This window comes from Oncorhynchus mykiss, chromosome 18 (genome assembly GCF_013265735.2).
Source record: "Oncorhynchus mykiss isolate Arlee chromosome 18, USDA_OmykA_1.1, whole genome shotgun sequence".
NCBI classification, from domain to species: Eukaryota; Metazoa; Chordata; class Actinopteri; order Salmoniformes; family Salmonidae; genus Oncorhynchus; species Oncorhynchus mykiss.
In genome coordinates, this window is record NC_048582.1 from 20,015,187 (window position 1) to 20,043,093 (window position 27,907).

Genomic DNA, 27,907 nt, shown 5'->3' on the forward strand with positions numbered 1-27,907 from the left:
GTGTAAAAATCATCTGTCTTCAGTTGCAACACTCACTACCGAGCTCCAAACTGTCTCTGGAAGCAATGTCAGCACAATAACTGTTCTTCGGGAGCTTCATGAAATGGGTTTCCATGGCCGAGCAGCTGCACACAAGCCTAAGATCACCATGCCCAATGCTAAGTGTTGGCTGGAGTGATGTAGTAAAGCTCGCCACCATTAGACTGGAGCAGTGGAAACACACTTTACCATCTGGCAGTCCGACAGACGAATCTGGGTTTGATGGATGCCATGAGAACGCTACCTGCTCCTATGCATAGTGTCAATGCACGACAATGCCCCCGTGCACAAAGCAAGGTCCATACAGAAATGGTTTGTCAAGATCGATGTGAAAGAACTTGACAAGCCTGTACAGAGGCCTGACCTCAACCCCATCGAACACCTTTGGGAAGAATTGGAACGCTAACTGTGAGCCAGGCCTAATCGCACAACATCAGTGCCCGACCGCACTTATGCTCTTGTGGCTGAATGGAAGCAAGTCCCCGCAGCAATGTTCCAACATCTAATGGAAAGCCTTCCCAGAAGGCCCATGAATGCCCATGAATTTGGAATGAGATGTTCAATGAGCAGGTGTCCGAATACTTTTGGTCATGTAGTGTGTGTGTGTGCGTGTATGTATGGTAAAATATGTAGTAAGCCATCAGCCAGCGCACATGTTTACCATCCCATCTCCCACAGTCCTCCCTGCTCAGTGCCATTCTGGGGGAGCTGCCTCACGACAAGGGCGTGTTGAGGGTCAAAGGTCAGCTGACCTACGCCTCCCAGCAGCCCTGGGTGTTCCCTGGAACCATCCGCAGCAACATCTTGTTTGGCAAAGAGCTCCATCCTCAGAAGTATGAGAAGGTCCTGAGAGCCTGCGCCCTCAAGAGGGTAAGACACACTGAATGGAGCTCTCATGGTATTTATTCTAGGAGCGTTGCAGTGGTTGTAAGGGCTTTGTGTTCAATGACTGTTAACCCCTGTCGTCTCTGTTATCACTTCTGTGTTTAGGACATGGAGCTGCTGCCAGACGGGGACCTGACATTGATAGGGGACAGAGGAGCAACCCTCAGTGGGGGACAGAAAGCTAGAGTGAACCTGGCCCGGTAAGACCACTGCTCCACTTCATACCAGAGTGTAGATATGAGTTGAGGTACATTCTATAGATGAATATCCTCCAGTCTTGATCTGAAAGCCTTGTTGTGTCTCAGGGCTGTGTACCAGGATGCTGACATCTACCTGCTGGACGACCCTCTAAGTGCTGTGGATGCTGAGGTCGGGAGACACCTGTTTGAACAGTGAGTGAACCACAGTTTCAGCTAAACAGTTTTATTTTACCAGACTGGTCCCATTTGAGATAAATAAATAGCAGCTCACAAGGTTTCAGACCAATTTACAACATAAAACACAACAGTTAAAGAAACATACATTTACACATTGAGCAGCAAGATGGTTTGGGGAGGTATGGTGCAACTATGAAATGATGACCTCTTCCTACTGTATATATTTGGTCACATGATTAATGCTGATGGAATTTATATGTTTAAATGAATGATTAGAATATTCCACCCTGAGACCATATAATTGTTTGAAATGTATTAGAATCATTAAACTATAGTCTGATGTGTGTAGTTTTAGTCAGAAGAAATAGAATACTTTTTAGTATGTAAGCAGGGTGCAAGTGGGAAACAAATGATAAGAGGAGCTATCGACAGACAAGCTGGACCACTGTGTTTCTTACAGGACATTCTGTCTCCACCCGGGGAGGGGAGAAACTGTTAGGCTGGCAGAAGATTATGTAACATGTTGCAGAATTAGGGTAAAACAATATATCGGTACAATATGTCTTTATAGTATCTTAAACACAGACTGTCTGAGTAGAATTTGGTGCCGACCTGGCTAGGGGCATCTGAGAGATTGGGGAAAGGACGGGGGAAGTACTTCCCATGGTCTCCCTATATTGCCACCTCCCTAATCTTCGTCGGCTGGGTTGTAGGACAGTGTGCGTAGAATGCCTACTGTTTGTATGTGTATGTACTGTATGTGCGTAGAATGCCTACTGTTTGTATGTGTATGTACTGTATGTGCGTAGAATGCCTACTGTTTGTATGTCTATGTACTGTATGTGCGTAGAATACCTACTGTTTGTATGTCTATGTACTGTATGTGCGTAGAATGCCTACTGTTTGTATGTGTATGTACTGTATGTGCGTAGAATACCTACTGTTTGTATGTCTATGTACTGTATGTGCGATGGATACCTACTGTTTGTATGTGTATGTACTGTATGTGCGTAGAATACCTACTGTTTGTATGTCTATGTACTGTATGTGCGTAGAATGCCTACTGTTTGTATGTCTATGTACTGTATGTGCGTAGAATACCTACTGTTTGTATGTGTATGTACTGTATGTGCGTAGAATACCTACTGTTTGTATGTCTATGTACTGTATGTGCGTAGAATACCTACTGTTTGTATGTGTATGTACTGTATGTGCGTAGAATACCTACTGTTTGTATGTGTATGTACTGTATGTGCGTAGAATACCTACTGTTTGTATGTGTATGTACTGTATGTGCGTAGAATACCTACTGTTTGTATGTGTATGTACTGTATGTGCGATGGATACCTACTGTTTGTATGTGTATGTACTGTATGTGCATAGAATACCTACTGTTTGTATGTGTATGTACTGTATGTGCGTAGAATACCTACTGTTTGTATGTGTATGTACTGTATGTGCGATGGATACCTACTGTTTGTATGTGTATGTGCGTAGAATACCTACTGTTTGTATGTGTATGTACTGTATGTGCGTAGAATGCCTACTGTTTGTATGTGTATGTACTGTATGTGCGTAGAATGCCTACTGTTTGTATGTCTATGTACTGTATGTGCGTAGAATGCCTACTGTTTGTATGTGTATGTACTGTATGTGCGTAGAATGCATACTGTTTGTATGTGTATGTGCGATGGATACCTACTGTTTGTATGTCTATGTACTGTATGTGCGTAGAATGCCTACTGTTTGTATGTGTATGTACTGTATGTGCGATGGATACCTACTGTTTGTATGTCTATGTACTGTATGTGCGATGGATACCTACTGTTTGTATGTGTATGTACTGTATGTGCGATGGATACCTACTGTTTGTATGTCTATGTACTGTATGTGCGATGGATACCTACTGTTTGTATGTCTATGTACTGTATGTGCGTAGAATACCTACTGTTTGTATGTGTATGTACTGTATGTGCGTAGAATACCTACTGTTTGTATGTGTATGTACTGTATGTGCGTAGAATGCCTACTGTTTGTATGTCTATGTACTGTATGTGCGTAGAATACCTACTGTTTGTATGTCTATGTACTGTATGTGCGTAGAATGCCTACTGTTTGTATGTGTATGTACTGTATGTGCGTAGAATACCTACTGTTTGTATGTCTATGTACTGTATGTGCGATGGATACCTACTGTTTGTATGTGTATGTACTGTATGTGCGTAGAATACCTACTGTTTGTATGTCTATGTACTGTATGTGCGTAGAATGCCTACTGTTTGTATGTCTATGTACTGTATGTGCGTAGAATACCTACTGTTTGTATGTGTATGTACTGTATGTGCGTAGAATACCTACTGTTTGTATGTCTATGTACTGTATGTGCGTAGAATACCTACTGTTTGTATGTGTATGTACTGTATGTGCGTAGAATACCTACTGTTTGTATGTGTATGTACTGTATGTGCGTAGAATACCTACTGTTTGTATGTGTATGTACTGTATGTGCGTAGAATACCTACTGTTTGTATGTGTATGTACTGTATGTGCGATGGATACCTACTGTTTGTATGTGTATGTACTGTATGTGCATAGAATACCTACTGTTTGTATGTGTATGTACTGTATGTGCGTAGAATACCTACTGTTTGTATGTGTATGTACTGTATGTGCGATGGATACCTACTGTTTGTATGTGTATGTGCGTAGAATACCTACTGTTTGTATGTGTATGTACTGTATGTGCGTAGAATGCCTACTGTTTGTATGTGTATGTACTGTATGTGCGTAGAATGCCTACTGTTTGTATGTCTATGTACTGTATGTGCGTAGAATGCCTACTGTTTGTATGTGTATGTACTGTATGTGCGTAGAATGCATACTGTTTGTATGTGTATGTGCGATGGATACCTACTGTTTGTATGTCTATGTACTGTATGTGCGTAGAATGCCTACTGTTTGTATGTGTATGTACTGTATGTGCGATGGATACCTACTGTTTGTATGTCTATGTACTGTATGTGCGATGGATACCTACTGTTTGTATGTGTATGTACTGTATGTGCGATGGATACCTACTGTTTGTATGTCTATGTACTGTATGTGCGATGGATACCTACTGTTTGTATGTCTATGTACTGTATGTGCGTAGAATACCTACTGTTTGTATGTGTATGTACTGTATGTGCGTAGAATACCTACTGTTTGTATGTGTATGTACTGTATGTGCGTAGAATACCTACTGTTTGTATGTGTATGTACTGTATGTGCGATGGATACCTACTGTTTGTATGTCTATGTACTGTATGTGCGATGGATACCTACTGTTTGTATGTCTATGTACTGTATGTGCGTAGAATACCTACTGTTTGTATGTGTATGTACTGTATGTGCGTAGAATGCCTACTGTTTGTATGTGTATGTACTGTATGTGCGTAGAATACCTACTGTTTGTATGTGTATGTACTGTATGTGCGATGGATACCTACTGTTTGTATGTCTATGTACTGTATGTGCGTAGAATGCCTACTGTTTGTATGTGTATGTACTGTATGTGCGATGGATACCTACTGTTTGTATGTGTATGTACTGTATGTGCGATGGATACCTACTGTTTGTATGTGTATGTACTGTATGTGCGATGGATACCTACTGTTTGTATGTGTATGTACTGTATGTGCGATGGATACCTACTGTTTGTATGTGTATGTACTGTATGTGCGTAGAATGCCTACTGTTTGTATGTGTATGTACTGTATGTGCGTAGAATACCTACTGTTTGTATGTCTATGTACTGTATGTGCGTAGAATGCCTACTGTTTGTATGTGTATGTACTGTATGTGCGTAGAATGCCTACTGTTTGTATGTGTATGTACTGTATGTGCGTAGAATGCCTACTGTTTGTATGTGTATGTACTGTATGTGCGATGGATACCTACTGTTTGTATGTGTATGTACTGTATGTGCGTAGAATGCCTACTGTTTGTATGTCTATGTACTGTATGTGCGTAGAATGCCTACTGTTTGTATGTGTATGTACTGTATGTGCGATGGATACCTACTGTTTGTATGTGTATGTACTGTATGTGCGATGGATACCTACTGTTTGTATGTGTATGTACTGTATGTGCGATGGATACCTACTGTTTGTATGTGTATGTACTGTATGTGCGATGGATACCTACTGTTTGTATGTGTATGTACTGTATGTGCGATGGATACCTACTGTTTGTATGTCTATGTACTGTATGTGCGATCGATACCTACTGTTTGTATGTCTATGTACTGTATGTGCGATGGATACCTACTGTTTGTATGTCTATGTACTGTATGTGCGTAGAATACCTACTGTTTGTATGTGTATGTACTGTATGTGCGTAGAATACCTACTGTTTGTATGTGTATGTACTGTATGTGCGTAGAATACCTACTGTTTGTATGTGTATGTACTGTATGTGCGATGGATACCTACTGTTTGTATGTCTATGTACTGTATGTGCGTAGAATACCTACTGTTTGTATGTGTATGTACTGTATGTGCGTAGAATACCTACTGTTTGTATGTGTATGTACTGTATGTGCGTAGAATGCCTACTGTTTGTATGTGTATGTACTGTATGTGCGTAGAATACCTACTGTTTGTATGTGTATGTACTGTATGTGCGATGGATACCTACTGTTTGTATGTCTATGTACTGTATGTGCGTAGAATGCCTACTGTTTGTATGTGTATGTACTGTATGTGCGATGGATACCTACTGTTTGTATGTGTATGTACTGTATGTGCGATGGATACCTACTGTTTGTATGTGTATGTACTGTATGTGCGATGGATACCTACTGTTTGTATGTGTATGTACTGTATGTGCGATGGATACCTACTGTTTGTATGTGTATGTACTGTATGTGCGATGGATACCTACTGTTTGTATGTGTATGTACTGTATGTGCGATGGATACCTACTGTTTGTATGTGTATGTACTGTATGTGCGATGGATACCTACTGTTTGTATGTGTATGTACTGTATGTGCGATGGATACCTACTGTTTGTATGTGTATGTACTGTATGTGCGATGGATACCTACTGTTTGTATGTCTATGTACTGTATGTGCGTAGAATACCTACTGTTTGTATGTGTATGTACTGTATGTGCGTAGAATGCCTACTGTTTGTATGTGTATGTACTGTATGTGCGATGGATACCTACTGTTTGTATGTGTATGTACTGTATGTGCGTAGAATGCCTACTGTTTGTATGTGTATGTACTGTATGTGCGTAGAATACCTACTGTTTGTATGTCTATGTACTGTATGTGCGTAGAATGCCTACTGTTTGTATGTGTATGTACTGTATGTGCGATGGATACCTACTGTTTGTATGTGTATGTACTGTATGTGCGTAGAATACCTACTGTTTGTATGTGTATGTACTGTATGTACGTAGAATGCCTACTGTTTGTATGTGTATGTACTGTATGTGCGATGGATACCTACTGTTTGTATGTGTATGTACTGTATGTGCGATGGATACCTACTGTTTGTATGTGTATGTACTGTATGTGCGTAGAATACCTACTGTTTGTATGTCTATGTACTGTATGTGCGTAGAATGCCTACTGTTTGTATGTCTATGTACTGTATGTGCGATGGATACCTACTGTTTGTATGTCTATGTACTGTATGTGCGTAGAATACCTACTGTTTGTATGTGTATGTACTGTATGTGCGTAGAATGCCTACTGTTTGTATGTGTATGTACTGTATGTGCGTAGAATGCCTACTGTTTGTATGTGTATGTACTGTATGTGCGTAGAATACCTACTGTTTGTATGTCTATGTACTGTATGTGCGTAGAATGCCTACTGTTTGTATGTGTATGTACTGTATGTGCGTAGAATGCCTACTGTTTGTATGTGTATGTACTGTATGTGCGTAGAATGCCTACTGTTTGTATGTGTATGTACTGTATGTGCAATGGATACCTACTGTTTGTATGTGTATGTACTGTATGTGCGTAGAATGCCTACTGTTTGTATGTCTATGTACTGTATGTGCGTAGAATGCCTACTGTTTGTATGTGTATGTACTGTATGTGCATAGAATACCTACTGTTTGTATGTGTATGTACTGTATGTGCGTAGAATACCTACTGTTTGTATGTGTATGTACTGTATGTGCGATGGATACCTACTGTTTGTATGTGTATGTGCGTAGAATACCTACTGTTTGTATGTGTATGTACTGTATGTGCGTAGAATGCCTACTGTTTGTATGTGTATGTACTGTATGTGCGTAGAATGCCTACTGTTTGTATGTCTATGTACTGTATGTGCGTAGAATGCATACTGTTTGTATGTGTATGTACTGTATGTGCGATGGATACCTACTGTTTGTATGTCTATGTACTGTATGTGCGTAGAATGCCTACTGTTTGTATGTGTATGTACTGTATGTGCGATGGATACCTACTGTTTGTATGTCTATGTACTGTATGTGCGATGGATACCTACTGTTTGTATGTGTATGTACTGTATGTGCGATGGATACCTACTGTTTGTATGTCTATGTACTGTATGTGCGATGGATACCTACTGTTTGTATGTCTATGTACTGTATGTGCGTAGAATACCTACTGTTTGTATGTGTATGTACTGTATGTGCGTAGAATACCTACTGTTTGTATGTGTATGTACTGTATGTGCGTAGAATACCTACTGTTTGTATGTGTATGTACTGTATGTGCGATGGATACCTACTGTTTGTATGTCTATGTACTGTATGTGCGATGGATACCTACTGTTTGTATGTCTATGTACTGTATGTGCGTAGAATACCTACTGTTTGTATGTGTATGTACTGTATGTGCGTAGAATACCTACTGTTTGTATGTGTATGTACTGTATGTGCGTAGAATGCCTACTGTTTGTATGTGTATGTACTGTATGTGCGTAGAATACCTACTGTTTGTATGTGTATGTACTGTATGTGCGATGGATACCTACTGTTTGTATGTCTATGTACTGTATGTGCGTAGAATGCCTACTGTTTGTATGTGTATGTACTGTATGTGCGATGGATACCTACTGTTTGTATGTGTATGTACTGTATGTGCGATGGATACCTACTGTTTGTATGTGTATGTACTGTATGTGCGATGGATACCTACTGTTTGTATGTGTATGTACTGTATGTGCGATGGATACCTACTGTTTGTATGTGTATGTACTGTATGTGCGATGGATACCTACTGTTTGTATGTGTATGTACTGTATGTGCGTAGAATGCCTACTGTTTGTATGTGTATGTACTGTATGTGCGTAGAATACCTACTGTTTGTATGTCTATGTACTGTATGTGCGTAGAATGCCTACTGTTTGTATGTGTATGTACTGTATGTGCGATGGATACCTACTCTTTGTATGTGTATGTACTGTATGTGCGTAGAATACCTACTGTTTGTATGTGTATGTACTGTATGTACGTAGAATGCCTACTGTTTGTATGTGTATGTACTGTATGTGCGATGGATACCTACTGTTTGTATGTGTATGTACTGTATGTGCGATGGATACCTACTGTTTGTATGTCTATGTACTGTATGTGCGTAGAATACCTACTGTTTGTATGTGTATGTACTGTATGTGCGTAGAATGCCTACTGTTTGTATGTGTATGTACTGTATGTGCGTAGAATGCCTACTGTTTGTATGTGTATGTACTGTATGTGCGTAGAATACCTACTGTTTGTATGTCTATGTACTGTATGTGCGTAGAATGCCTACTGTTTGTATGTGTATGTACTGTATGTGCGTAGAATGCCTACTGTTTGTATGTGTATGTACTGTATGTGCGTAGAATGCCTACTGTTTGTATGTGTATGTACTGTATGTGCGATGGATACCTACTGTTTGTATGTGTATGTACTGTATGTGCGATGGATACCTACTGTTTGTATGTGTATGTACTGTATGTGCGATGGATACCTACTGTTTGTATGTGTATGTACTGTATGTGCGATGGATACCTACTGTTTGTATGTGTATGTACTGTATGTGCGATGGATACCTACTGTTTGTATGTGTATGTACTGTATGTGCGATGGATACCTACTGTTTGTATGTCTATGTACTGTATGTGCGATCGATACCTACTGTTTGTATGTCTATGTACTGTATGTGCGATGGATACCTACTGTTTGTATGTCTATGTACTGTATGTGCGTAGAATACCTACTGTTTGTATGTGTATGTACTGTATGTGCGTAGAATACCTACTGTTTGTATGTGTATGTACTGTATGTGCGTAGAATACCTACTGTTTGTATGTGTATGTACTGTATGTGCGATGGATACCTACTGTTTGTATGTCTATGTACTGTATGTGCGTAGAATACCTACTGTTTGTATGTGTATGTACTGTATGTGCGTAGAATACCTACTGTTTGTATGTGTATGTACTGTATGTGCGTAGAATGCCTACTGTTTGTATGTGTATGTACTGTATGTGCGTAGAATACCTACTGTTTGTATGTGTATGTACTGTATGTGCGATGGATACCTACTGTTTGTATGTCTATGTACTGTATGTGCGTAGAATGCCTACTGTTTGTATGTGTATGTACTGTATGTGCGATGGATACCTACTGTTTGTATGTGTATGTACTGTATGTGCGATGGATACCTACTGTTTGTATGTGTATGTACTGTATGTGCGATGGATACCTACTGTTTGTATGTGTATGTACTGTATGTGCGATGGATACCTACTGTTTGTATGTGTATGTACTGTATGTGCGATGGATACCTACTGTTTGTATGTGTATGTACTGTATGTGCGATGGATACCTACTGTTTGTATGTCTATGTACTGTATGTGCGTAGAATACCTACTGTTTGTATGTGTATGTACTGTATGTGCGTAGAATGCCTACTGTTTGTATGTGTATGTACTGTATGTGCGATGGATACCTACTGTTTGTATGTGTATGTACTGTATGTGCGTAGAATGCCTACTGTTTGTATGTGTATGTACTGTATGTGCGTAGAATACCTACTGTTTGTATGTCTATGTACTGTATGTGCGTAGAATGCCTACTGTTTGTATGTGTATGTACTGTATGTGCGATGGATACCTACTGTTTGTATGTGTATGTACTGTATGTGCGTAGAATGCCTACTGTTTGTATGTGTATGTACTGTATGTGCGTAGAATACCTACTGTTTGTATGTGTATGTACTGTATGTGCGATGGATACCTACTGTTTGTATGTCTATGTACTGTATGTGCGTAGAATGCCTACTGTTTGTATGTGTATGTACTGTATGTGCGATGGATACCTACTGTTTGTATGTGTATGTACTGTATGTGCGATGGATACCTACTGTTTGTATGTGTATGTACTGTATGTGCGATGGATACCTACTGTTTGTATGTGTATGTACTGTATGTGCGATGGATACCTACTGTTTGTATGTGTATGTACTGTATGTGCGATGGATACCTACTGTTTGTATGTGTATGTACTGTATGTGCGATGGATACCTACTGTTTGTATGTCTATGTACTGTATGTGCGTAGAATACCTACTGTTTGTATGTGTATGTACTGTATGTGCGTAGAATGCCTACTGTTTGTATGTGTATGTACTGTATGTGCGATGGATACCTACTGTTTGTATGTGTATGTACTGTATGTGCGTAGAATGCCTACTGTTTGTATGTGTATGTACTGTATGTGCGTAGAATACCTACTGTTTGTATGTCTATGTACTGTATGTGCGTAGAATGCCTACTGTTTGTATGTGTATGTACTGTATGTGCGATGGATACCTACTGTTTGTATGTGTATGTACTGTATGTGCGTAGAATACCTACTGTTTGTATGTGTATGTACTGTATGTACGTAGAATGCCTACTGTTTGTATGTGTATGTACTGTATGTGCGATGGATACCTACTGTTTGTATGTGTATGTACTGTATGTGCGATGGATACCTACTGTTTGTATGTGTATGTACTGTATGTGCGTAGAATACCTACTGTTTGTATGTCTATGTACTGTATGTGCGTAGAATGCCTACTGTTTGTATGTCTATGTACTGTATGTGCGATGGATACCTACTGTTTGTATGTCTATGTACTGTATGTGCGTAGAATACCTACTGTTTGTATGTGTATGTACTGTATGTGCGTAGAATGCCTACTGTTTGTATGTGTATGTACTGTATGTGCGTAGAATGCCTACTGTTTGTATGTGTATGTACTGTATGTGCGTAGAATACCTACTGTTTGTATGTCTATGTACTGTATGTGCGTAGAATGCCTACTGTTTGTATGTGTATGTACTGTATGTGCGTAGAATGCCTACTGTTTGTATGTGTATGTACTGTATGTGCGTAGAATGCCTACTGTTTGTATGTGTATGTACTGTATGTGCGATGGATACCTACTGTTTGTATGTGTATGTACTGTATGTGCGTAGAATGCCTACTGTTTGTATGTCTATGTACTGTATGTGCGTAGAATGCCTACTGTTTGTATGTGTATGTACTGTATGTGCGATGGATACCTACTGTTTGTATGTGTATGTACTGTATGTGCGATGGATACCTACTGTTTGTATGTGTATGTACTGTATGTGCGATGGATACCTACTGTTTGTATGTGTATGTACTGTATGTGCGATGGATACCTACTGTTTGTATGTGTATGTACTGTATGTGCGATGGATACCTACTGTTTGTATGTGTATGTACTGTATGTGCGTAGAATGCCTACTGTTTGTATGTGTATGTACTGTATGTGCGTAGAATGCCTACTGTTTGTATGTGTATGTACTGTATGTGCGATGGATACCTACTGTTTGTATGTGTATGTACTGTATGTGCGATGGATACCTACTGTTTGTATGTGTATGTACTGTATGTGCGTAGAATGCCTACTGTTTGTATGTGTATGTACTGTATGTGCGTAGAATACCTACTGTTTGTATGTGTATGTACTGTATGTGCGTAGAATGCCTACTGTTTGTATGTGTATGTACTGTATGTGCGTAGAATACCTACTGTTTGTATGTCTATGTACTGTATGTGCGTAGAATGCCTACTGTTTGTATGTGTATGTACTGTATGTGCAATGGATACCTACTGTTTGTATGTGTATGTACTGTATGTGCGATGGATACCTACTGTTTGTATGTGTATGTACTGTATTTGCGTAGAATACCTACTGTTTGTATGTCTATGTACTGTATGTGCGTAGAATGCCTACTGTTTGTATGTCTATGTACTGTATGTGCGTAGAATGCCTACTGTTTGTATGTGTATGTACTGTATGTGCAATGGATACCTACTGTTTGTATGTGTATGTACTGTATGTGCGATGGATACCTACTGTTTGTATGTGTATGTACTGTATTTGCGTAGAATACCTACTGTTTGTATGTCTATGTACTGTATGTGCGTAGAATGCCTACTGTTTGTATGTGTATGTACTGTATGTGCGTAGAATGCCTACTGTTTGTATGCGTATGTACTGTATGTGCGTAGAATACCTACTGTTTGTATGTCTATGTACTGTATGTGCGTAGAATGCCTACTGTTTGTATGTGTATGTACTGTATGTGCGTAGAATGCCTACTGTTTGTATGCGTATGTACTGTATGTGCGTAGAATACCTACTGTTTGTATGTGTATGTACTGTATGTGCGTAGAATGCCTACTGTTTGTATGTGTATGTACTGTATGTGCGTAGAATGCCTACTGTTTGTATGTGTATGTACTGTATGTGCGTAGAATACCTACTGTTTGTATTTGTATGTACTGTATGTGCGATGGATACCTACTGTTTGTATGTCTATGTACTGTATGTGCGTAGAATGCCTACTGTTTGTATGTCTATGTACTGTATGTGCGTAGAATACCTACTGTTTGTATGTGTATGTACTGTATGTGCGTAGAATACCTACTGTTTGTATGTGTATGTACTGTATGTGCGTAGAATACCTACTGTTTGTATGTCTATGTACTGTATGTGCGTAGAATGCCTACTGTTTGTATGTGTATGTACTGTATGTGCGATGGATACCTACTGTTTGTATGTCTATGTACTGTATGTGCGTAGAATGCCTACTGTTTGTATGTCTATGTACTGTATGTGCGTAGAATACCTACTGTTTGTATGTCTATGTACTGTATGTGCGTAGAATGCCTACTGTTTGTATGTCTATGTACTGTATGTGCGATGGATACCTACTGTTTGTATGTGTATGTACTGTATGTGCGTAGAATGCCTACTGTTTGTATGTGTATGTACTGTATGTGCGATGGATACCTACTGTTTGTATGTGTATGTACTGTATGTGCGATGGATACCTACTGTTTGTATGTGTATGTACTGTATGTGCGTAGAATGCCTACTGTTTGTATGTGTATGTACTGTATGTGCGTAGAATGCCTACTGTTTGTATGTGTATGTACTGTATGTGCGATGGATACCTACTGTTTGTATGTGTATGTACTGTATGTGCGATGGATACCTACTGTTTGTATGTGTATGTACTGTATGTGCGTAGAATGCCTACTGTTTGTATGTGTATGTACTGTATGTGCGTAGAATACCTACTGTTTGTATGTGTATGTACTGTATGTGCGTAGAATGCCTACTGTTTGTATGTGTATGTACTGTATGTGCGTAGAATACCTACTGTTTGTATGTCTATGTACTGTATGTGCGTAGAATGCCTACTGTTTGTATGTGTATGTACTGTATGTGCAATGGATACCTACTGTTTGTATGTGTATGTACTGTATGTGCGATGGATACCTACTGTTTGTATGTGTATGTACTGTATTTGCGTAGAATACCTACTGTTTGTATGTCTATGTACTGTATGTGCGTAGAATGCCTACTGTTTGTATGTCTATGTACTGTATGTGCGTAGAATGCCTACTGTTTGTATGTGTATGTACTGTATGTGCAATGGATACCTACTGTTTGTATGTGTATGTACTGTATGTGCGATGGATACCTACTGTTTGTATGTGTATGTACTGTATTTGCGTAGAATACCTACTGTTTGTATGTCTATGTACTGTATGTGCGTAGAATGCCTACTGTTTGTATGTGTATGTACTGTATGTGCGTAGAATGCCTACTGTTTGTATGCGTATGTACTGTATGTGCGTAGAATACCTACTGTTTGTATGTCTATGTACTGTATGTGCGTAGAATGCCTACTGTTTGTATGTGTATGTACTGTATGTGCGTAGAATGCCTACTGTTTGTATGCGTATGTACTGTATGTGCGTAGAATACCTACTGTTTGTATGTGTATGTACTGTATGTGCGTAGAATGCCTACTGTTTGTATGTGTATGTACTGTATGTGCGTAGAATGCCTACTGTTTGTATGTGTATGTACTGTATGTGCGTAGAATACCTACTGTTTGTATTTGTATGTACTGTATGTGCGATGGATACCTACTGTTTGTATGTCTATGTACTGTATGTGCGTAGAATGCCTACTGTTTGTATGTCTATGTACTGTATGTGCGTAGAATACCTACTGTTTGTATGTGTATGTACTGTATGTGCGTAGAATACCTACTGTTTGTATGTGTATGTACTGTATGTGCGTAGAATACCTACTGTTTGTATGTCTATGTACTGTATGTGCGTAGAATGCCTACTGTTTGTATGTGTATGTACTGTATGTGCGATGGATACCTACTGTTTGTATGTCTATGTACTGTATGTGCGTAGAATGCCTACTGTTTGTATGTCTATGTACTGTATGTGCGTAGAATACCTACTGTTTGTATGTCTATGTACTGTATGTGCGTAGAATGCCTACTGTTTGTATGTCTATGTACTGTATGTGCGATGGATACCTACTGTTTGTATGTGTATGTACTGTATGTGCGTAGAATGCCTACTGTTTGTATGTGTATGTACTGTATGTGCGATGGATACCTACTGTTTGTATGTGTATGTACTGTATGTGCGATGGATACCTACTGTTTGTATGTGTATGTACTGTATGTGCGTAGAATGCCTACTGTTTGTATGTCTATGTACTGTATGTGCGATGGATACCTACTGTTTGTATGTGTATGTACTGTATGTGCGATGGATACCTACTGTTTGTATGTGTATGTACTGTATGTGCGTAGAATACCTACTGTTTGTATGTGTATGTACTGTATGTGCGTAGAATGCCTACTGTTTGTATGTGTATGTACTGTATGTGCGATGGATACCTACTGTTTGTATGTGTATGTACTGTATGTGCGATGGATACCTACTGTTTGTATGTGTATGTACTGTATGTGCGTAGAATGCCTACTGTTTGTATGTGTATGTACTGTATGTGCGTAGAATGCCTACTGTTTGTATGTGTATGTACTGTATGTGCGTAGAATGCCTACTGTTTGTATGTGTATGTACTGTATGTGCGTAGAATGCCTACTGTTTGTATGTGTATGTACTGTATGTGCGTAGAATACCTACTGTTTGTATGTGTATGTACTGTATGTGCGTAGAATGCCTACTGTTTGTATGTGTATGTACTGTATGTGCGTAGGATACCTACTGTTTGTATGTGTATGTACTGTATGTGCGTAGAATGCCTACTGTTTGTATGTCTATGTACTGTATGTGCGATGGATACCTACTGTTTGTATGTGTATGTACTGTATGTGCGTAGGATACCTACTGTTTGTATGTATATGTACTGTATGTGCGTAGAATGCCTACTGTTTGTATGTGTATGTACTGTATGTGCGTAGAATGCCTACTGTTTGTATGTGTATGTACTGTATGTGCGTAGAATGCCTACTGTTTGTATGTGTATGTACTGTATGTGCGTAGGATACCTACTCTTTGTATGTGTATGTACTGTATGTGCGTAGAATGCCTACTGTTTGTATGTGTATGTACTGTATGTGCGATGGATACCTACTGTTTGTATGTGTATGTACTGTATGTGCGATGGATACCTACTGTTTGTATGTGTATGTACTGTATGTGCGTAGAATGCCTACTGTTTGTATGTCTATGTACTGTATGTGCGATGGATACCTACTGTTTGTATGTGTATGTACTGTATGTGCGATGGATACCTACTGTTTGTATGTGTATGTACTGTATGTGCGTAGAATACCTACTGTTTGTATGTGTATGTACTGTATGTGCGTAGAATGCCTACTGTTTGTATGTGTATGTACTGTATGTGCGATGGATACCTACTGTTTGTATGTGTATGTACTGTATGTGCGATGGATACCTACTGTTTGTATGTGTATGTACTGTATGTGCGTAGAATACCTACTGTTTGTATGTGTATGTACTGTATGTGCGTAGAATGCCTACTGTTTGTATGTGTATGTACTGTATGTGCGATGGATACCTACTGTTTGTATGTGTATGTACTGTATGTGCGATGGATACCTACTGTTTGTATGTGTATGTACTGTATGTGCGTAGAATGCCTACTGTTTGTATGTGTATGTACTGTATGTGCGTAGAATGCCTACTGTTTGTATGTGTATGTACTGTATGTGCGTAGAATGCCTACTGTTTGTATGTGTATGTACTGTATGTGCGTAGAATGCCTACTGTTTGTATGTGTATGTACTGTAAGTGCGTAGAATACCTACTGTTTGTATGTGTATGTACTGTATGTGCGTAGAATGCCTACTGTTTGTATGTATATGTACTGTATGTGCGTAGGATACCTACTGTTTGTATGTGTATGTACTGTATGTGCGTAGAATGCCTACTGTTTGTATGTGTATGTACTGTATGTGCGTAGAATGCCTACTGTTTGTATGTCTATGTACTGTATGTGCGATGGATACCTACTGTTTGTATGTGTATGTACTGTATGTGCGTAGGATACCTAATGTTAGTGTGTGAATGTAAGGAGCCAGTATAAAATTTGTACAACAGACCAGCGCTCTCGTGAATAAACATTTTGACTATTTAGCTGGGCCTCCGTCTGTTTTCATTCAACCAGTATCTGACACATTCTGGGTTGCAGACCGAGTAGTTGAATTGAATTGGGTTATGAACATTGAGAACATAATTCTCATAACATGTTTCCTAGAAACAAAGGGTGTCTCAACTAACCCTTTGGCTCAACTTACCCCACTATCCTTTAGTACAACTGAACTACATTCTTCCCAGAGTCAGATTAGGTCTACTTACTGGCTGCTTCTTTAGGGCAGGAATGTTTTTGTATAGCATTTACAAGTAAAAGGATATTGAGGGTCATGTGGATTCTCTGTAGTTAGAACAGGGCTTAGGCCTTCACCAGCAGGGTGAAACTGCTCTTAAAGTGTCCGTCTGTCTCTCTCCATGTGTCTGTGTGTCCAGGTGTATCTGTGGTATTCTGAAGAATAAGCCCCGCATCCTGGTCACCCACCAGTTGCAGTACCTCCAAGCAGCCAACCAGATCCTCGTCCTCAAGGAGGTGTGTTCCTGGCAGGGTTTAACATTCTACACATGCTTTGTAACCTACATATGACCACAGGTGCATTTCTGCTTACCTTTAACTTTGTTGAGCACATAACACATGTCTGCTGTCAATCTTTATGAAATGAATAGTTCACCCAAAGGCATATGCATTTACATATGAATACAGACTCCAGAAGTCGGGCAGGGCGTTGACGTGTGTATGTGTGTGTGTGTGTGTCAGGGTCACGTGGTAGCGAGGGGGACATACTCCGAGCTGCAGCACTCTGGGGTTGACTTCACCTCCCTGCTGAAGAGGGATGAGGAGGAGGAGCCACAAACCAACAACAATCACTCAGTGGTCAAACACGCCTTTTCCCAGAACTCAATATCCTCCCACACCTCCTCCATGCACTCTGTTAAAGATGGAGCTGAACAGCTTCCGGTGGGTCCAAACCCCACTCACTTCCTTTCAAGCCCTTAGATACAGTCACTGGGAGGATTTTAATTCTGAAGTCTCCCTGATTGTTCATCCCTTAGTTAACATGGTATTATCTATTATCTGTCCATGTCTCCTCCCAGGAGGAGCTTGTCCAGACAGTAGCAGAGGAGAGCCGATCGGAGGGCAACATCGGCGCCAGCCTATACTTCAAGTACTTAAACGCAGGAGCCAGCATCCTGGTTATGCTGGGCACAGTCCTCCTCAGTCTCATCGCGGAGGTATTAACACATCCAAAATGTCAGGCAGTGAATATGTCACCATTCTACCTCATAGCATCTACAGTAAATACAAGCATTTTGACTTCTGATAGATGTGTGCAAAATCTAACTCTGAACACATCAGTGCATTGGAACCAATGGCATTGCAATGGTCGAACCAACTATAATGTAATTTGTCACCCACAGGTAGCGTATGTTCTTCAGGATTGGTGGCTGGCTTATTGGTAAGAAGCATCTATCGTTACAGTAGCTATTTGTTTCACAGTTCAGTTGGACTATAGTGAACATTCAAATGACAGTGCTGTTTGATTGACAGGGCAGGAGAGCAGGAGAAACTCAATATTAACAGCACTATGATTGTCCAAAATGGCCTCAACATCACTCAAGAATTGGACCTCCGTTTCTACATGGGTATTTATGCAGGTATACAGAGGAATACTCTATATTTACGTTTCCCTTTTAAAGAATGGGAATATTTTCCAAGTAAGTATGAGGTTGTCCCCTTCCCTGGGAGGAAGCTTGGGAAAATCGTGTAATGACTGACAAGTCACCTTCTCTGTGTTCAGGTTTGACTCTGGCCTCAGTCATCTTTGGCTTTGCCAGGAGTCTGTTGATGTTCAATGTGCTGGTGAAAGCTGCTCAGTCTCTGCACAACCGCATGTTCAACTCTATCCTCCGGACGCCTGTACGCTTCTTTGACATCAACCCAATTGGTGAGAAACCCCCCTGTGAAATAGAATTGATTTGAGTTGTCTTTTTCTTGTAGACTTGGAATTGAGTCCTGACCTCAAAATGCTTTGAAACTGGTTAGGGTGAGATGGGAACAGACGTAATTTCAACATTTAGTTTTGATTTACATTTGGTTGTTGTCAACTAACGTGAATTCAAAGTATAAAATAAATACAAATGAAAGTATTTGTATTTAGGTTCAAAGTTGGGTGAAAAAAATACCAAATTCCCTTAGATTTGTTAGGAATTGAAAACTGGTCAAGTTGTGGGGAAATGCTAGATGCAAAATACAAGGTGAACAACTTCTATATTTAAAGGTTTAATAAATAGACATAGACAAAAATATGCATATGGGAAGACAGAAACATTCCTCTATGAAGTTCGCAGCAAAGCTCTCCTCCTACAGAGGAGAGGGCGGATCTAAATACTCTTGCCTTTCCTGCGTTTCATCCTTCCGTGTCTGATGCCAAAGCATTAAATCAAGGCTAAGACCTAGGGGTTGAATAGACTATACATTTTAAATGTCTTATTGGCTTAGTACACCCATGATAGATTTTATGGCTCAGGGGCCCAGATACCAGTAACTAAGACCTGATTTATGGCGGCCTTACAGAGGGTACCTAGAGGCCAAATTTCAATAGGGAATAGTCATCAAAAAATTGCATTATTAGCAGGTGATAACTTTTTTCAAATCCAATCAATTTTCCACGTTGAGTAAACGTCATCACATTAAATTTTTTTGTTGAAATGATGTGGGAAACAATGTTGATTTTTACCAGTATTTGCCCAGTGGATTACTTCCTCCTTTTCTGTCACAGGAAGAATTCTCAACAGGTTCTCTAAGGACATTGGCCAGCTGGATTCCATGTTACCTAATACCTTTGTTGACTTCAGTCAGGTAAGTGAGTTTATAGTCCTAGAGGGGATCATCTATGTATTTTGGTAGGCGGATATAGATTTCCCAATCCAGTATCTATATTCCATAAATCTTTTCTTCTCTTCATGTCTCCTGGGCGTATTCGGTCTTGCCACAGTCGATCCTGCAGAACATCGGTGTAGTGGTGGTGGCAGCGGCAGTTATGCCCTGGATCCTCATTCCTGTCGTTCCTCTACTCATCATATTCCTGTTCCTGAGACGCTACTTCCTGCAGACGTCACGGGACGTCAAACGCCTGGAGTCCACCAGTGAGTGACAGGACTGACTGGGACAGTGAGGGGAGGCAAGGGACAAATGATAATTGTACATTTGCTCTATTAATGTGCATGTTTTCCTTTTGTGTCTGCAGGCAGCTAAGTTTATGTATTTCCTGTGTTCTGCAGCTCAGAGTCCCGTCTTCTCCCACCTGTCCTCGTCCCTCCAAGGTCTGTGGACGATCCGAGCCTTCAGAGCCGAGGAGAGATTCCAGAACACCTTTGACACTTATCAGGATCTGCACACAGAGTCCTGGTTCCTGTTCCTGGTCACTTCTCGCTGGTTCGCTCTCCGACTGGATGGAATCTGCGCGGCCTTTGTCACTGTCACCGCCTTCGGCTGCCTATTCCTCAGAGATGGTAAGAGGTTGAATTATTATTGCTTAAATGTCACACCGTATGTAGTGCACTTTTGACCAGTGCCTTAAGATGTGTATATATACCTTCTATTAAGTCCACCTTAAGGGACCCCTGACTTCATTACACAAGCTGTTACACAATGGTAGAAATCAATGTTGGTTTCATCTGACATAAAAAAAAATGAATTTGAGGTTGGATAATCTTTCTGCTCAAAGTCTTTGGCTCATTGCCTGTTCTCGAGCAACAACTTTTATTACACTTGGGGCCAAACAGTTATCCAAGATACACCACCGGTTGAAAGTTTTAGAACACCTACTCATTCAAGGGTTTTTCTTTTATTTTTACTATTTTCCTCATTGTAGAATAATAGTGAAGACATCAAAACTATGAGATAACACATATGGAATCATGTAGTAACCAAAATAGTGTTAAACAAATCAAAATACATTTTATATTTGAGATTCTTCAAATAGCCACCCTTTACCTTGATGACAGCTTTGCACATTCTTTCCATCGGCTTCATGAGGTAGTCAACAGGAATGCATTTCAATTAACTTCTTGGTGACAGGGGTCAGTATTTTCACGTCCGGATGAAATGCATGCCCAAATTCAACTGCCTGCTACTCATCCCCAGAAGATAAGATATGCATAGTTGCTTGAATCATGTCTGTGAGTATAACAGAACTTATGTAGCAGGCGAAACCCTGAGGAAAAAACATTCCGATTTTTTTTTTTGAGGTCACTCTCTTTTCAATGGGGTTTCATTGGGAAACCAGATTTCTAAGGGACCTTCTTGCAGTTCCTACCGCTTCCACTGGATGTCACCAGTCTTTAGAAATTGGTTGAGGTTTTTCCTTAGTGTAATGAAGAAGTAGCTCTGTTCAAAACGAGGGTAACTTCAAGTGTACTGTTTGTTAGAGGCGCGTGACCAGAAAGGTAGCGTCAGTTTGTTTTCTTCCTGTATAGAACACAGATCATCCTGTCTTCAATTTTAGCGATAATTTACTTTAAAAAATACCTAAAGTTGTATTACAAAAGTAGTTTGAAATGTTTTGGCAAAGTTTACAGGTAACTTTTGAGATATTTTTTAGTCACATTGCGCAAGTTGGAACCGGTGTTTTTCTGGATCAAACGCGCCAAATAAATTGACATTTTGGATATATATGGACGGAATTAATCAAACAAAAGGACCATTTGTTATGTTTATGGGACATATTGGAGTGCCAACAAAAGAAGCTCGGTAAGGCGTGATTTATATTTTTATTTCTGCGTTTTGTGTCGCGCCTTACAGGGTTGAAATATGGTTTCTCTCTTTTGTTTACGGATGTGCTATCCTCAGATAATAGCATCTTTTGCTTTCGCCAAAAATCCTTTTTGAAATCTGACATGTTGGCTCGATTCACAACACGTGTAGCTTTAATTTGGTATCTTACATGTGTGATTTCATGAAAGTTGGATTTTTATAGTAGTTTATTTGAATTTGGCGCTCTGCATTTTCTCTGGCTTTTGGCCAGGTGGGACGCTAGCGTCCCTCATATCCCAGAGAGGTTAACAGGTGTGCTTTCTTAAAAGTTAATTTGTGGTATTTCTTGCCTTAATGCGTTTGAGCCAATCAGTTGTGTTGTGACAAGGTAGGGGGTGTAGACAGAAGATAACCCTATTTGGTAAAAGACCAGCTCAAAAAAGCAAAGACAAACGACAGTTCCTCATCCACATGAAAGTCAGTCAATACGGAAAATGTCAAGTGCAAATAAGTCAAGTGCAAATAACATCAAGCGCTATGATGAAACTGGCTCTTATGAGGGCCGCCACAGGAAAGGAAGACCCAGAGTTACCTCTGCTGCAGAGGATAAGTTCATTAGAGTTACCAGCCTCAGAAATTGCAGCCTAAATAAATGCTTCACAGTTCAAGTAACAGACACACCTCGACATCAACTGTTCAGAGACTGCGTGAATCAGGCCGTCATGGTCGAATTGCAGCAAAGAAACCACTACTAAAGGACACCAATAATAAGAAGAGACTTGCTTGGGCCAAGAAACATGAGCAATGGACATTAGGCCGGTGGAAATTTGTTATTTGGTCTGGAGTCCAAATTGGACTTTTTTGGTTCCAACCGCCGTGTCTTTGTGAGATACGGTGTGGGTTAACTGATGATCTCTGCATGTGTATTTCCCACCGTAAAGCATGGAGGAGGTGGTGTGGGGGTGGTTTGCTGGTGACACTGTCTGTGATTTATTTAGAATTCAAGGCACACTTAACCATCATGGCTACCACACCATCCCATCTGATTTGCGATAAGTAGGACAGTCATTTGTTTTTCAACTGGACAATGGCCCAACACATCTCCAGGCTGTGTAAGGACCAAGAAGGAGAGTGATGGAGTGCTGCATCATATGACCCGGCCTCCACAATCCCCGACCTCAACCAAATTGAGATGGTTTGGATAAGTCTGAGTGAAGGAAAAGCAGCCAACAAGGGCTCAGAATGTGTGGGAACTCCTTCAAGACTGTGGGAAAGGCATACAAAGTAATGCTGGTTGAGAGAATGCCAAGACTGTGCAAAGATAAAATATATTTTGATTTGTTTAACACTATTTTGGTTACTACATGATTCCATAGTTTTGCTGTCTTCACTATTATTCTGAAGAAAAAACCCTTGAATGAGTAGGTGTCTTAAAACTTTTGACCGGTAGTGTATGTCAAGAAACATAATTAATAAGAACATTTCATGAAATCACATCAAATAATCTAATCAAAATCACATTTTATTTGTCACATGCTTCATATAAAACAGATGTAGACTAACAGTGAAATGCTTACTTACAGGCCCTTCCTAACAATGTAGAGATAAAGAAAATAGAGAAATAATAGAAAAGTAATAATAAATAACAATAACTTGGTTGATGTGCAGGGGTATGAGGTAGATATGTACATATACAATGTGTCCGGAAAATATTCAGACATCCTCTCTTTTTGTTATGTTACAGCCTTATTCTAAAATGGATTAAATAATTGTTTCCCCTCAATCTACACAGCGAAAAAAGGTTACCTAAACATTTTTGCAAATTTATAAAAAATTAAAAACATACCTTAAAGAAGTATTCAGACCCTTTGCTATGAGACTTGAAATTGAGCTCTGGTGCATCCTGTTTCCATTGATCATCCTTGAGATGTTTCTACAATTAGTTTGGAGTCCACATGTGGTAAATTCAATTGATTGGACATGATTTGGAACGGCACACACCTGTTTTATGTAAGGTCCCACAGTTGTCAGAGAAAAACCCAAGCCATTGATGGAATCGTCTGTAGAGCTCCAAGACGACAGGATTGTGTCGAAGCACAGATCTGGGAAGGGTACCAAATAAATTCTGCAGCCTTGAAGGTCCCCAAGAACACAGTGGCCTCCATCATTCTTAAATGTAAGAAGTTTGGAACCACCAAGACTCTTCCTAGAGCTGGCTGCCTGGCCAAACTGAGCAAGAAGGGCCTTGGCCAGGGAGGTGACCAAGAACCCTATGGTCACCCTGACAGAGCTCTAGAGTTCCTCTATGGAGATGGGAGAACCTTCCAGAAGGACAACCAGCCCTCCACCAGTCAGGCCTTTATAGTAGAATAGCCAGACGGAAACCACTCCTCATTAACAAGCACATGACAGCCCACTTGGAGTTTGACTCTCAGACCATGAGAAACAAGATTCTCTGGTCGGATAAAACCAAGATTGAACTGTTTAGCCTGAATACCAAGTGTCACGTCTGGAGGAAATTAGGCACCGCTCATCACCTGGCCATTACCACTCCTACGGTGAAACATGATGCTAGCAGCATCATGCAGTGGAGATGTTTTTCAGCAGCAGGGACTGGGAGACTAGTCCGGATCGAGGGAAAGATAAACGGAGCAAAGTACAGAGATCCTTGATGAACATGTGCTCCAGAGAGCTCAGGACCTCCGACTGGGGCGAAGGTTCACAAGTATCTGAAAGTCCTAGAGTGGCCCAGCCAAAGCTTGGACTTGAACCCTATCGAACATCTCTGGAGAGACCTGAAAATAGCTGTGCAGCAACGCTTCCCAACCAACCTGACAGAGCTTGAGAGGATCTGCAGAGAATGGGAGAAACTCCCCAAATACAGGTGTGCCAAGCTTCTAGCGTCATACCCAAGAAGATTCAGGCTGTATTCACTGCCAAAGATGCTTCAACAAAGTACTGAGTAAATGGTCTGAATACTTATGTAAATGTTATATTTCAGTTTTTTATTAGCAAACATTTCTAAAAAACTGTGTTTGCCTTGTCATTATGGGGTATTGTGTTTAGATTGAGGATTTTTAAAATCTATTTTAGAATAAGGCTGGTACGTAATTTTTTTTGGGAAAAGTGAAGGGATCTGAATACTTTCCAAAGGCACTAATTAGGAATAAAGTATACAATGCATTTGGCATATGAGTGTGCAAAGGATAGATAATTAACAGTAGCAGCATTGTATGCAATGAGTCAAAAGAGTTATTGCAAAATGGGTCAATGTGGATAGTTAAATAACTACCCAGACTAACTACTTAGCCCTCTTATGACTTGGGGGTGGAAGCTATTCAGGGGCCTGTTGGTCCCAGACTTGTTACATCGGTAGCACTTGCCAAGTGATAGCAGAGAAAACAGTCTAAGACATGTTATCTGTGTCTTTGACCATTTTTAGGCCCTTCCTCTGACACTGCCTGGCCTAGAGGTCCTGGGTGATAGGGAGCCCTGCACTGGGCCTTACACACTACCCTCTGTAGCGCCTTGCAGTCGGATGCCAAGCAGCTGCCATACTAAGCAGTGATGCAGTCAGTGAAATGCTCTCAATGGTACAGTTGTATAACTTTTTGAGCATCAGAGGACCCATGCTAAGTATTTTTAGCCTCCTGAAGGAGACCAGGTGTTGTCGTGCCCACTTCACGCCTGTGGTGGTGTGTGTGGACCATGATAGATCCTTATTGATGTGGACACAGACCTCTCGACCCGCTCCACTACAGCCCTGTCGATGGGGGTGTGCTCAGCCCTCCGTTTCCTGTAGTCTATGATCATGTCCTTTGTCTTGCTGACGTTGAGGGAGAGGTTGTTGGTCTGGCACCACACTGACAGGTTTCTAACCTCCCAATAGGCTATCTCATCGTCGTCGGTGATCAGACTTACCACCATCGTGTTGTCAACTTAATGATGGTGTTGGAGTCGCGCGCGGCCACACAGTCATGGGTGAACGGAGTACATGAGGGGACTAAGCACGCACCCCTGAGTGTCCCCTGTGTTGAGGGTTAGTGTGTTGGATGTGTTGTTGCCTATCCTCACCACCTGGGGGCGGCCCGTCAAGAAGTTCAGGATACATTTGCAGAGGGAGGTGTTCAGTCCCAGGGTCCTTAGCTTTGATGATTGATGAGCTTAGAGGGGATGATGGTGTTGAGCACTGAGCTGTAGTCAATGAACAGCATTCTCACATAGGTGTTCCTCTTGTCCAGGTGGGAGAGGGCAGTCCCGAGTGCAATAGAGATTGCATCATCTGTGGATCTGTTGGAGCGGTATGCAAATTAGTTGGGTCCAGGGATGAGGGTGTTGATGTGAGCCATGACCAGCCTTTTAAAGCATTTAAGGCTACAGATACGAGTGCTACAGGCCATAGTCATTTAGACAGGGTACCTTGGTGTTCTTGGGCACAGGGATTATGGTGGTCTGCTTGAAATATAGGTATGACAGACTAGATCAGGGAAAGGTTGAAAATATCAGTGAAGACACTTGCCAGCTAGTCAGCGCATGCTAGGAGTACACGTCTCGGTAATCCGTCTGGCCCTGCAGCCTTGTGAATATTAACCTGTTAAAAGTTCTTACTCACATCGGCTACGTAGAGCGTGATCACACAGTCGTCTGGAACAGGTGGTGCTCTCATGCATGATTCAGTGTTGCTTGCCTTGAAGCAAGCATAAAAGCATTTAGATCGTCTGGTAGGCTTGCGTCACTGGGTAGCTCGCAGCTGGGTTTCCCTTTGTAGTTAGTGATCGTTTGCAAGCCCTGCCACATTCGACCAGTGCCAGAGGATTCAATCTTACTGCTGTATTGACGGCTCGATAGAAGTTGTTGTGGGATTTCTTATAAGTGTACGGATTAGTGTCCGGCTCCTTGAAAGCGACAGCTCTAGCCTTTAGCTCAGTGCGGATGTTGCCTGTAATCCATGGCTTCTGGTTGTTGACATGCTGTGTAGCCAATTAATAGGGTAAATGTTCTTATCTGTTCCAATCAGGGCTGGAGGCAGGAGCTGTGGGTTTGGTGTTGTCCTACGCTGTCACCCTTCTTGGGAACTTCCAATGGACCATTCGTCAGAGTGCGGAGATGGAGAACATGGTAAGATCACAATAATTCTGGTATTCTGGTATTGTCCATCCCTCAGCTCCCCAGGACCTTTTACAATATGTGAAGGATTTTAACTGGGAATAAATATCCACAGAGAAAATAATCAAACCCAGAGATCAAATCAAATTGTATTGGTCACATACACATGGTTAGCAGATGTTAATGTGAGTGTAGCGAAATGCTTGTGCTTCTGATTCCAACCATGCAGTAATATCTAACAAGTAATCTAACAATTTCACAACAACAAAGGAATGAATAAGAATATGTACATATAAATATATAGATGAACGATGGCCGAACGGCATAGGCAAGATGCAGTAGATGGTATAGAGTACAGTATGGGTATGTAAACATGATATAAAGTGGCATTGTTTAAAGTGACTAGTGATATATTTATTACATCCAATTTTTTATTATTAAAGTGGCTAGAGATTTGAGTCAGTATGTTGGCAGCAGCCAATCAATGTTAGGGATGGCTGTTTAACAGTCTGATGGCCTTGAGATAGAAGCTGTTTTTCAGTCTCTCGGTCCCAGCTTTGATGCACCTGTACTGACCCCGCCTTCTGGATGATAGCGGGGTGAACAGGCAGTGGCTCGGGTGGTGGTTGTCCTTGATGATCTTTTTGGCCTTCCTGTGACATCGGGTGGTGTAGGTGTCCTGGAGGGCAGGTAGTTTGCCCCCGGTGATGCGTTGTGCAGACCTCACTACCCTCTGGAGAGCCTTACGGTTGTGGGTGGAGCAGTTGCCGTACCAGGCGGTGATACAGCCCGACAGGATGCTCTC

At 40.8% G+C, this 27,907-nt stretch overlaps 1 protein-coding gene across 6 annotated transcripts in view; it reads left to right on the plus strand.

Moving 5' to 3' along the window:
* The window catches only part of LOC110495777 (multidrug resistance-associated protein 4), a 56,496-nt gene that overhangs the window by 22,628 nt on the left and 5,961 nt on the right, over positions 1 to 27,907 (plus strand). For all 6 annotated transcript variants that reach the window (XM_021571201.2, XM_036952230.1, XM_021571200.2 and 3 more), the window contains 13 exons: positions 718 to 909; positions 1,030 to 1,124; positions 1,230 to 1,316; positions 17,676 to 17,772; positions 17,998 to 18,198; positions 18,336 to 18,473; positions 18,660 to 18,697; positions 18,790 to 18,896; positions 19,040 to 19,186; positions 20,021 to 20,100; positions 20,237 to 20,387; positions 20,523 to 20,753; positions 27,014 to 27,114. In XM_021571201.2, coding sequence (XP_021426876.2) covers positions 718 to 909; positions 1,030 to 1,124; positions 1,230 to 1,316; positions 17,676 to 17,772; positions 17,998 to 18,198; positions 18,336 to 18,473; positions 18,660 to 18,697; positions 18,790 to 18,896; positions 19,040 to 19,186; positions 20,021 to 20,100; positions 20,237 to 20,387; positions 20,523 to 20,753; positions 27,014 to 27,114 — 1,665 coding nt within the window. The remainder of the gene's footprint in view (positions 1 to 717; positions 910 to 1,029; positions 1,125 to 1,229; positions 1,317 to 17,675; positions 17,773 to 17,997; positions 18,199 to 18,335; positions 18,474 to 18,659; positions 18,698 to 18,789; positions 18,897 to 19,039; positions 19,187 to 20,020; positions 20,101 to 20,236; positions 20,388 to 20,522; positions 20,754 to 27,013; positions 27,115 to 27,907) is intronic.